Below are 10,577 nucleotides of genomic sequence, written 5' to 3' on the forward strand. Positions count from 1 at the left end.
GACAGCAGTCTGCAAATCAATCACACATGCTTCCTGGCTCGGGTGCTGGTTTAGTTTCGCAAGATTGTTGCTGTTTATTCATTATGTCTTTTCTGTTTTCCCCGCAGCAAATCATCACCCAGGATTTTGCCCGCAACCAAGCTACTACGCAGCCATCCCCACAGATTCCCACTAGCACATTCCAGACCTCCGCCCCGACATCCATCGCCGCCACGAACCGGGTGAAGGCCTCAAACCGCTACAGCCCTGAGGTGCAGATCCAGTCTGCGCCCCACCAGCGCCCCGGGTCGCGAGTGTCCCCCGAAAACCTCTCGGAGAAAAGCAGGGGAAGGTAACGATTCATGTGACTTTGCACCTTTTTTGCTGTGTGGTCTTTACGTTAGAAGGCTGCGCTGCATTGAGAAGGGAGCTTGTTCCATCTCACCCACTCGCTCGGAACTGGCTTTGGAGCTCGTCATTGACTTGGCTCGTCATTGACTTTGCTGCTCCTCAGTTTGCTAAGAGCCCCTGATCCAGGCCTTCCTGGGAACTGAGATGGAGGCTGAATATGATAGCTGGAGTTCTCAAGACCAACTACTGGTCTCTGCTGTTTAACATGCCCTGACTTATTGTCGTGTATCACCCGGTGATCACTGGATGAAGGACAGCCTAGAAAAATAACTAATAACCATACAAAGTAAATAACACATTAATGATAATAAATCGTACTAATGGTAATTAATATTACTAATATTTGTTTGATAAATGATGAAAACATTTATTACATAAAAATTATATACTGCTTGATTGTAAAAAACAACAACCTCCAAGCAGTTTGTTAAAATGAAACAATGCTTTTAGTATTTCTAATGTCAACTGTTTCCCAACATTTGCTTAAAAGAACAGGATGCTGGACTAGATTGGAGAGCCAGGGTAGTGTCGTGGTTAAGAATGTCAGGCTAAGACCCGGGAGGGAGGAGGCTCCTGGTCTCCACTCGGCCTTCAGCAAGCTCCCTGGGTTAACTCTCAGGCTAACCACCCTCACAGGGTTTTTGTGAGGATAAAATAAAAAGGGGAGGACCATGCACAGTGCCTTGAGCTTTTTGGAAGAAATGTGGGGTGTAAATATGGTATGCCCCCCGCGGAAGACCTTATGGTCCACAAACAGTAACATCTTGGAGGTCCCGGGCCTCAAGGAGGTTAGACTGGCCTCGACCAGAACCAGGGCCTTTTCGGCCGTGGCCCCGGCCTGGTGGAACGCTCTGTCGCAAGAGACCAGGGCCCTGCGGGATTTGACATCTTTCCGCAGGGCCTGCAAGACAGAGCTGTTCCGCTAGGCCTTTGGTCGGGGTCCAGTCTGACCCCTCTCCTTTTACAAAACCCTGCATATAAGTGGCCTCTCTAACTCTTCTCACCACAGGTGGGTAGCCGTGTTGGTCTGCCATAGTCGAAACAAAATAGAAAATAGAAAATTCTTTCCAGTAGCACCTTAGAGACCAACTGAGTTTGTTCTTGGTATGAGCTTTCGTGTGCATGCACATTTCTTCAGATAAGTGTGAAGAAGTGTGCATGCACACGAAAGCTCATACCAAGAACAAACTCAGTTGGTCTCTAAGGTGCTACTGGAAAGAATTTTCTATTTTGTTTCTTCTCACCACCTCATACAAATAGCTGGGTCTGGTGAGTACCTAAGGTTCCCAACTCCTATAATTATAGTTATAATTTGTGGGTAGCCATCTGATCTTACTTTGATTTTAATTCAATTTTAAGCTGTATTTTAGTCAATTGCTGAATTTTATGTCTTAATGTATTATATATTCTGAGGTTAGCCACCCTCAGCCCAGTTCTGGCCAGGGAGGGCGGGATATAAATAAAATTTATTATTATTATTATTATTATTATTATTATTATTATTAGACATTATAATAATTGGCCATCCTTTGGCCTAACTCAGTTGGGCTGTTCTTTATAATCTTATACCCTTCCTGACAAGATGGCAGCCCGAGCATTCCTTGCTCGAAGGTCTCTGAGAAAGGAAGTCCCCACAACCTCCCCTCTAAAGTTTGGGGCAGAGAGACCGGGAGAGGATTTCTGCGTGTTTATAACTTGACCTGCTTTTGTACTTTTCTTGCCCCGCAACCTCTCTAGGCTTGGGAAGTCCCCAGAGAGGAGCCATGTTTCCTCCGAGTCATACGAACCGATCTCGCCCCCCCAGGCCCCGGCTGCTCACGAGAAGCAAGACAGCCTCATGTTACTCTCCCAGCGATCCGAGCCTTCGGAACAGAGGTACACAAGCCGGGCATCGCAGCAGTTTCTTAATCATGTCTGTTGGTTAAGTTGCTCGTGTGTGGTCTTGAGATTGACATGCACACAGAGGTGCCCTGATAGAAATTTCTGACGCAAGAGTTTGGCAGAAACGTAGTTCTAATAAGCCTGTTAAAACATATGTGCAGGTCCTGCTATTGGAACACAGCCCATCTATGTGAAATGAGGAACGGCTTAGGGAGCTGGGTATGTTTAGCCTGGAGAAGAGAAGGTTGAGGGTTGATATGATAGCCATGTTCAAATATATCAAAGGATGTCATCCAGAGGAGGGAGAAAGGTTGTTTTCTGCTGCTCCAGAGAAGCGGACACGGGGCAATGGATTCAAACTACAAGAAAGAAGATTCCACCTAAACATTAGGAAGAACTTCCTGACAGTAAGAGCTGTTGGACAGTGGAATTTGCTGCCAAGGAGTGTGGTGGAGTCTCCTTCTTTGGAGGTCTTTAAGCGGAGGCTTGACAGCCATCTGTCAGGAATACTTTGATGGTGTTTCCTGCTTGGCAGGGGGTTGGACTGGAGGGCCCTTGGGGTCTCTTCCGACTCTAGGATTCTATGATTCTATGAAATCATTCGTCAAGCGAGCGTTCACATTAACAAACTGGCGACTTCCCTTATTTCCTTTGGGGGAATTTCTAATGTGTGATTTGTCTGATCTCTCTCCCGTCTGCCTTTCCTCCGTCATTTCTGCCCAAAACGGCAGCAACCAACCAGCAAAAGACAAACAAAGGGAAAACTGCTCCCTGATTTCTCCGATTCCTCCTTCCCTCCCTGGCTTCCTCCCAAAACGGCTGCCATCAACCAGTAAAACACAAGCAAGGAAGTAGACAAACTTTAAGGCTGATATCTGAATCAGCCATTCCTGTAGCAAGGGTTTGGGTGCTAATTCACCGTGTTCAGATAAGCAGATTTCCACATAGCGAGTGTCAAGATAGCGAGAAACACGTGTATGCCTGTGTGTGTGGTTTTTTAAAAAAAGTATCGCCTGTTTTCTTTTGGCGTCTGTTCTCAACCCTTCATTCTCGGCAGGACGGACTCTCGTTCTCCGGGGAGCATGAGCTACCTGCCTTCGTTCTTCACCAAGCTAGAGAGCACCTCGCCAATGGTGATGTCCAAGAAGCAGGAGATCTTCCGCAAGCTGAACTCCTGCGGGGGAGGCGACAATGACATGGGTAACGAAGGGTCTCCTTTCGCCTGCCTTTTCCTTTTCTCAGAAGTAATTCCCCAACCACTGTGTGTTTCCTGAGTGCAGTCCAAGATACTCTTGTTTGGCCCTGATGAAATAGATTGATTCCTTCATTAATGCCTGCTAGGATTACTCCCAAAGCGCTCTCCTGCGCAAGGGACTCCTTGTCTGTCTCTCTGTGTGAGTTGCTGTTCTATCCTCTCCTCCTCCTTTCAATCGCCCTTCAGCCTCATCTTTGCATTTGGAGGCATCTGGTTCATTTTATCCACACTTCCTCAACCCGGTGTCCTCCAGACATTTTGGACTACCAATCCTATCAGCTGCAGCTATGCTGGCGGAGGGCTGATACTCACTCCTGGTGCAGAAATAGGGTAAAAGCCACATCTGTCGCCCCGCCCACTTTTGCCTCTGGCCCCGCCCCCTCCCCACTGTGGCCCCAGAAGTAATCCAGCCCTTGAATTCAAAAAGCTTCCTTATCCCTGGTTAAAAAAAAAAAAAAACAGGGCAGAGGAATTGGATAGAATCTCATTTGGATGGGGACATGTTTAAATTTGCCTGAGTTAATTCTAATGTGTGTTTTGTTATCTCTCTTTTTCAACAGCTGCCGCTCAGCCAGGGACTGAAATCTTTAACTTGCCCGCGGTCACTACCTCAGGTGAGCCTTCCACGAAAGCACCCTGTGAGTCGGGGCACAGAGGAGGGTCCCTCTTCCTTCCCGCAGCCTCGAGCTGCTGTTGGGCGACAAAGCTGCTCTCACAGTGGAGCCCGTGGTAACCTGAGAGTTTGGATGCTGCCTTCACAGCATTTTAGGGAAGGTTTGCCTAGGAGTGCATGGGGAGAAACCTCAGAAATGGAAACAACGAGGTCTAGAACCTTAAATAGATGCAGCGACGATCCTGCCGCAATACGGGCAGGGAGCTTTTATTTGAGGCACAAAAGTAGCTGCTGACACTTTGTTTGTGATTGTTACATCACAGCCACATTCACTTTATTTGTTTATTTGCTTGTTTATTTATTTATTATACGAAAATATAAACATACAGACCAACCTACATACAAACATACCAACCTACAATACAAATACAAAAAAGGGGGGGGACTTTCATACACAATACACCTACAATACACTTACAAAAATATATCCATATCTTTCATATCTTCTATATTCATTTTTGGCAAAATATCTTATTGTAACAATAATTAAGAAACATATTCTCATACTTTTCAGCCATCCGTTCATAACAGTAAGGCTAAATTATTAGATAATCTTGTTCTTTGACTTCCCTAGTCCATCTCTTCATTCAATTCTAATAATTAATTAATCCATATAAAAAACACATAAAAGTATGACACTGACCTCAATTACCTTGTCTTTATTTCATCATTCTTTTAATTTTTTTAATCATTTTATTACTGTACCATTTCTAAAGCGAACAAGAGTTACTCTAAAGCGAAATCTGTATTGATGTCGCGCCGCTTCTTTAGATAGTACAGAAAGCTGTTCCGTTCACTTTTTTAAAAAACAACAACTTGTCCACATCAGTGAGCTCAACAGTCATGGAATTGTAATGCTGGGACTCCCAAGGGTCATCAAGTCCAACCTCCTGCAATGCAGGAAGCACAGCTAAGACACTTGCATTTCATCAACCGGGAACCAGGTCCTGAAACATGCTTAGGTTTGTGGATCCCACCGGGGGACGGGGGAACTTTTAGTTCCTGAGATGAGGTGATTGTGCAAGGTGTCGTGGGGGGGGGGGGATATTTGTCATTCCAGCACATTTGTCAATCTCTTTGCTCTTGCATTTTCAATGCACACATTAACAGCCTTGCATGCTGCAAGCCTCGATGATTTCCCAACCAAAACAGTGCTCCTACTGTCACTCGCTGGTACGATGGACTTTTTTCAGCTGCTTCACAGTTTGCAGACTGAAGCTTTGGAGCATTGCATCAACTGTACTCACCGTTTTCTTTCTCTCTCCCTCTCCCCACTTTCTCCGCCTCTCCCCCCCCCCTTGTTCCCTCCCCGTCTCTCTTTCCTCCTCCCAGGTCCAGTCAGTGCTCGAGGTCATTCCTTTGCAGATCCTGCCAGCAACCTGGGCCTGGAGGACATCATCCGCAAGGCCCTGATGGGCAACTTTGACGACAAAGGGGAGGACCACGGCATCGTCATGGCCCAGCCCATGGGGCTGGTCTCTGCGGGCTCCAACCCCTCCCTGGCAGCCAGCAGCGACCTCCGGAGGGAAGACGCCAACCCTTCCCCCAACCCAGGTAAGGGCGGCTGCGGCACGCTTGGGCGGGAAGCTGGCGGCGGCTGCAGGGGCATGGCAGGTCCTTCATAGGCAACACGGCCCGTTTTGCGGCTTCATGGCTGCAGGCAGCAATGCTCCCTTCCAGCTCAAGCTGCTGGGAACCACAGGAGGGGAGAGTTGTTCTTGCGCTTGGTCCTGCTCAGGGGAATCTGCCGCTGTGAGAGCAGGATTCTGTACCAAATGCCCCCCCCCTTTGGCCTGATCCAGCAGGACTTGTCTTAACGTTCATTTATGTCACATGCCCTCAATCTCCAATTGACTTCGCTTAGGCAGGAAGAACCAGTGCACAGATATAAGATGGGGGCACCCGGCTTGCTAGCAGTACACGTGAAAAGGATCTAGGGGTCTTTGTAGACCACAAGCCGAACACGAGTAAATAATGTGATGCAGCAGCCAAAAAAAGTTAATGCTATTATAGACTGCATCAGTATAGAGTCCAGATCAAGGGAAGTAATAGCGCCATTCTATTCTGCCTTGGTCAGACCACACCTGGAATACTGTGTCCAGTTCTGGGCACCTCCATTTAAAAAGGACGTTGACAAGCTGGAAGGTATGCAGAGGAGGACGACCAGGATGGTCAAGGGTCTAGAAGCCAAGCCTTATGAGGAACGGTTGAAGGAGCTGGGGGTGTTTAGCATAGAAAAGAGGAGAGTGAGAGGAGATACGATAGCCATCTTCAAGTATTTCAAGGGCTATCATGCGGAAGATGGAGCAAGCTTGTTTTCTCCTGCTCCAGAGGGCAATAATAATAATAATAATAATAATAATAATAATAATAATAATAATAATAATATTTATTATTTGTACCCCGCCCATCTGGCTGGATTTGCCCAGCCACTCTGGGCGGCTTCCAACAGAAATCAAATACAAAAATATCACACATTAAAAACTTCCCTAAAAAGGGCTGCCTTCAGGTATTTTCTGAATGTCAGGTAGTTGTTTATTTCCTTGACCTGTGATGGGAGGGCGTTCCACAGGGTGGGACCCGAACCACTGGCTTCAAGTGACAAGAAAGGAGATTCCGGCTAAACACCTGGAATAACTTTCTGACAGTAGTAGCTGTTCAACAGTGGAACAATCTCCCTCGGAGGTGGTGGGCTCTCCTTCCACGGAGGTCTTTAAGCAGAGTTTGGGCGGCCCTCTTGTCATGATGTTTTAGTTGAGATTCCTGCATTGCAGTGAGGGTGGATTAGATGACCCTCGGGGTCCCTTCCAGCTCTATAATGCTATGCCTTCAGTGAAGGAAGCATGTAGCCAAAGATGGCAACTGGTTGGCTACTGTGAGAACAGGATGCTGGACTAGATGTGCCCCCCCTTGGCCTGATCCAGCCAGACACTTCTTGCATTCCTTTATAAAAACGATCTGAATGCAACTTTTGAACCAAAAGTCCACTGCACACGCAGCAGCCCATGTCCCATTCTCACCCCACATGAAGGGGCAGTTCTCTATTGCAGAGAACTGGGCAGTCTCTGTCCGAGGGCATGGATGAGGCCCTGGCATCCCTCCCTCCACCTTTCCTTTTTGCAGGTGGCGTCAGCAAGCAAAAGCTGATGGGGAAATCAGGGAGTAGGAAGTCCAAGTCTCCGATCCCCGGGCAAGGCTACTTGGGGACAGAGCGGCCCTCATCCGTCTCGTCGGTGCACTCGGAAGGGGACTACCACAGGCAGACGCCGGTGTGGTCTTGGGAAGACCGGCCCTCCTCCACAGGTGAGCCGGGTCAGTTGTGAGCGCCACGAGGAAGCGCCTTGCTGTGGGTGGCTAGATCTTCCAGAGGGCTGTTTTTATTTGTTCGCGTAAAGCATGGGTAGGCAAACTATGGCCCGGGGGCCGGATCTGGCCCAGTTGCCTTCTCAATCCGGCCCACAGACGTTCCAGGAATCAGCGTGTTTTTACACGAGTGGAATGTGTCCTTTTATTTAAAATGCATCTCTGGGTTATTTGTGGGGTATAGGAATTTGTTCATATATTTTTTTCCAAAATATAGTCCGGCCCCCCCACAAGGTCTCAGGGACAGTGGACCGGCCCCATGCTGGAAAAATTTGCTGACCCCTGGCATAAAGCAAAGGAAAACAGACGGCTTCCTTTCTAGCAAGCTGCAGCTCTTCCGTTAAAATGAAAAGCAAGTTTGCAGTCCTCATGGTTCTAAATGGAGAGCTACTTTAAACAGAACCACAGGAAACTGCCTTAGGCAGAGTCAGACCGTGGGCCATCGGCTTAGTGTTGTCAGCACGGACTGGCAGTGGCTCACTGGCATTTCAGGCAGGAGTCTGGCATGGAGATGCCCTTGGGGGGCCGCCATTGAAAGAAAACAGAGCAGCTTAGCCACCAAACCATGTTAAAAAGGCAAATGGGAAAAGGATACTCCAGTGAAAGAAAACGAGTGGCTTATAACCAGAACAAAATCACAACTAGATTGAAACCTGGTTTTTAGATGAGGAAAGGGGGAAAGCCCAGTTTTTGGGGGGGATCAGCTCACAGTTGTGCAGCTTACTTTGCAAAGGGAAAAAATCCTGTTTTTATGGGGTTCAACTCACAGTTCTGCAGCTTCTTAAGGAAAGGAAAGGGAGCCGTTTCTACAGTTTTTCTAATCAGCCAGTCACATGTTGCTGGGGAAACAAACAGCCTCCATCTGCAGACCATTCAGCAATGGAGGCCTGGGCAAGGGGCCGGGGCCAGAAAGGGAGCCAGCGATCGACCACACATTCGCTCCATAAGACGCACAGACATTTCCCCTTACTTTTGAGGAGGAAAAAAGTGCATCTTATGGAGCGAAAAATACGGTACGTTCGGACAGGGCGATCCCCAGGTGCGGGTCAATAATACCAATGGCTTGATATGTCAAATGAGGAAAGGGTTATGCATGGAGGAGGAAAGGGCTGTCCCTGGCTACCAGCCACAGTGGCTCTTCTCTGCTCCCACAGCTGGAGGCAGCCATGCTTCTAAATCCCAGTACAGTCGTACCTTGGATCCCAAACGCCTTGCAAGTCGAACATTTTGGCTCCTGAGCGCCACAAACCCAGAAGCGAGTGTTGCAGTTTGCGAGCGTTCTTTGGAACCCAAACGTCCGGCGGGGCTTCCGGAGGCCAGCCCTTGGTTTCCGAACGTTTTGGAAGTCAAACGAACTTCTGTTACTGATTCCGTTCGGATTCCGAGCTACGACTGTAGCTGGAAACCGCCGGAGGGGAGATAAGCTATTGGGTTCAGATCCTGCTTGTGGGTTTCACTGGTCAGTCACTGTGAGAGCTGGAGGCTGGACTAGAGAGGCCATTGGCCTGATCTGGCATTCTCTTACGCCAGGCATGTCCAAAGTCCGTTTCGGGGGCCTAATCCGGCCTGCTGGTTGGTTTATTTCCTGGGGTAAAATCCACAACTTCATTCCTAAGAAAAGCTCAACAGCTTTGGGGTAAAATCGTAAAAAAAAAAAAAAAAACCTCAGCAAGTTCAATCCTTAAAAAAGGTCAACAATTTTGGACGGCCCTCAAGCATGTTCACTTCATCTTATCTGGCCCTCTTTGAAAAAAGTTTGGGCACCCCTGTCTTACGCTATTCTGTTCAGGTAGACAACCAGTGGGTTTCCTGCAGCAGAGCTGAAAGGACTCTGTTGAGAACCACCTGGTGGGGGAAGGATTTGTGAACCGCACAGTAGCCGATGCCCCACAAGACCTTGGTCCCCCACCAGTTGCACAGGGCGGTAGTTAAGGTTTAACCTCCTAATCTAACATTAGGGCCGGTCCCAGAATCAATTCATCTCGAGTCTGGTCAACCCTGGGTTGGAATGTGCTGGACCCAAAATGCAGGATTGGGCTGGGGGGGGGGGGCGCTGTGCACAGAGTGGTAGGACTTGGATGATTATTTCAACCTCCCCATTTCTTCTTCTCTTCCAAAACCCTTAACCCTCCAGGATCCACGCAGTTCCCCTACAACCCTCTGACCATGCGCATGCTGAGCAGCACGCCTCCGACCTCCATCGCCTGCGCCCCCCCCTCGGTCAGCCAGGCCGCCTCCCACCAACCCAACCGGATATGGGAGCGGGAGCCGGCCCCCCTCCTGTCCGCCCAGTACGAGACGCTTTCGGACAGCGACGACTGAACCAGGAGGAAGGGAGGGGAAAGGACCCTTTTATAAAAAAGAAACTTCATTTCTGCGTCGGAAGCTCTTGGGTGGCGCTTTTTGTTTTTAAAACGACACGTCTCCCCCCACAAAGACTTTTGCAAGCGAGAGCCGGGACCTTGGAAGATGAAGAAGTTACAGGGGCTGGGTTTTTTTTTTGGGGGGGTGGTTTTTATTTTTATCAAGACTCCCTTTCTACGCAAGCCTACGTGAGCAAGGGGAGGTTCGGCGCCCTGAAGATAAATATGTAAAGAGGTTTCGTTTGTTTTTTAAAAAAAAGAAAGAGGAAAGGAAGGGAGGAAAAAAGGACCTATTCCTGAGCGACACCTTTTATTTGTAAAGAGAAAAAAGCCTAACATAATGTCTCCTTAAGGAAAAAAAAAATCATTCTTATGTAAATAGAGGTAACTTTTTTTCCCTGCTGTGTTCTCCCCCCCCCCCCCTTTCCACACTCCCCTGTCCCAGCTCTGTTGCTAGCTATCTGGTGTGCTTATGTTCAATCAAATCATTGCATAAATGTTTCGGGGTCATTTTATCTTTTTATTTTTAAGGAAAGTGTTTTATCAAAGGGTATAATATTTTGAGCACGTGATAACAGCCCAGGAGACCTCCTGCCTGTGAGCTCTAGTTTTGAGGGGTACCCACAGTCAGCGTCTCCCCCAACCAGGCTCA

At 48.2% G+C, this 10,577-nt stretch overlaps 1 protein-coding gene across 5 annotated transcripts in view; it reads left to right on the forward strand.

Moving 5' to 3' along the window:
• NCOR1 (nuclear receptor corepressor 1) overlaps nucleotides 1–10,304 on the forward strand; it is a 101,104-nt gene extending 90,800 nt beyond the window's left edge. For all 5 annotated transcript variants that reach the window (XM_033172276.1, XM_033172280.1, XM_033172277.1 and 2 more), the window contains exons 42-48: nucleotides 108–331; nucleotides 2,128–2,265; nucleotides 3,329–3,471; nucleotides 4,087–4,140; nucleotides 5,532–5,753; nucleotides 7,323–7,502; nucleotides 9,697–10,304. In XM_033172276.1, the coding sequence (XP_033028167.1) occupies nucleotides 108–331; nucleotides 2,128–2,265; nucleotides 3,329–3,471; nucleotides 4,087–4,140; nucleotides 5,532–5,753; nucleotides 7,323–7,502; nucleotides 9,697–9,884 (1,149 nt within the window). In that variant the 3' untranslated portion in view covers nucleotides 9,885–10,304. The remainder of the gene's footprint in view (nucleotides 1–107; nucleotides 332–2,127; nucleotides 2,266–3,328; nucleotides 3,472–4,086; nucleotides 4,141–5,531; nucleotides 5,754–7,322; nucleotides 7,503–9,696) is intronic.
• Nucleotides 10,305–10,577: the final 273 nt, after the last annotated feature.

Source organism: Lacerta agilis, chromosome 15 (genome assembly GCF_009819535.1).
Source record: "Lacerta agilis isolate rLacAgi1 chromosome 15, rLacAgi1.pri, whole genome shotgun sequence".
Taxonomy (NCBI): Eukaryota; Metazoa; Chordata; class Lepidosauria; order Squamata; family Lacertidae; genus Lacerta; species Lacerta agilis.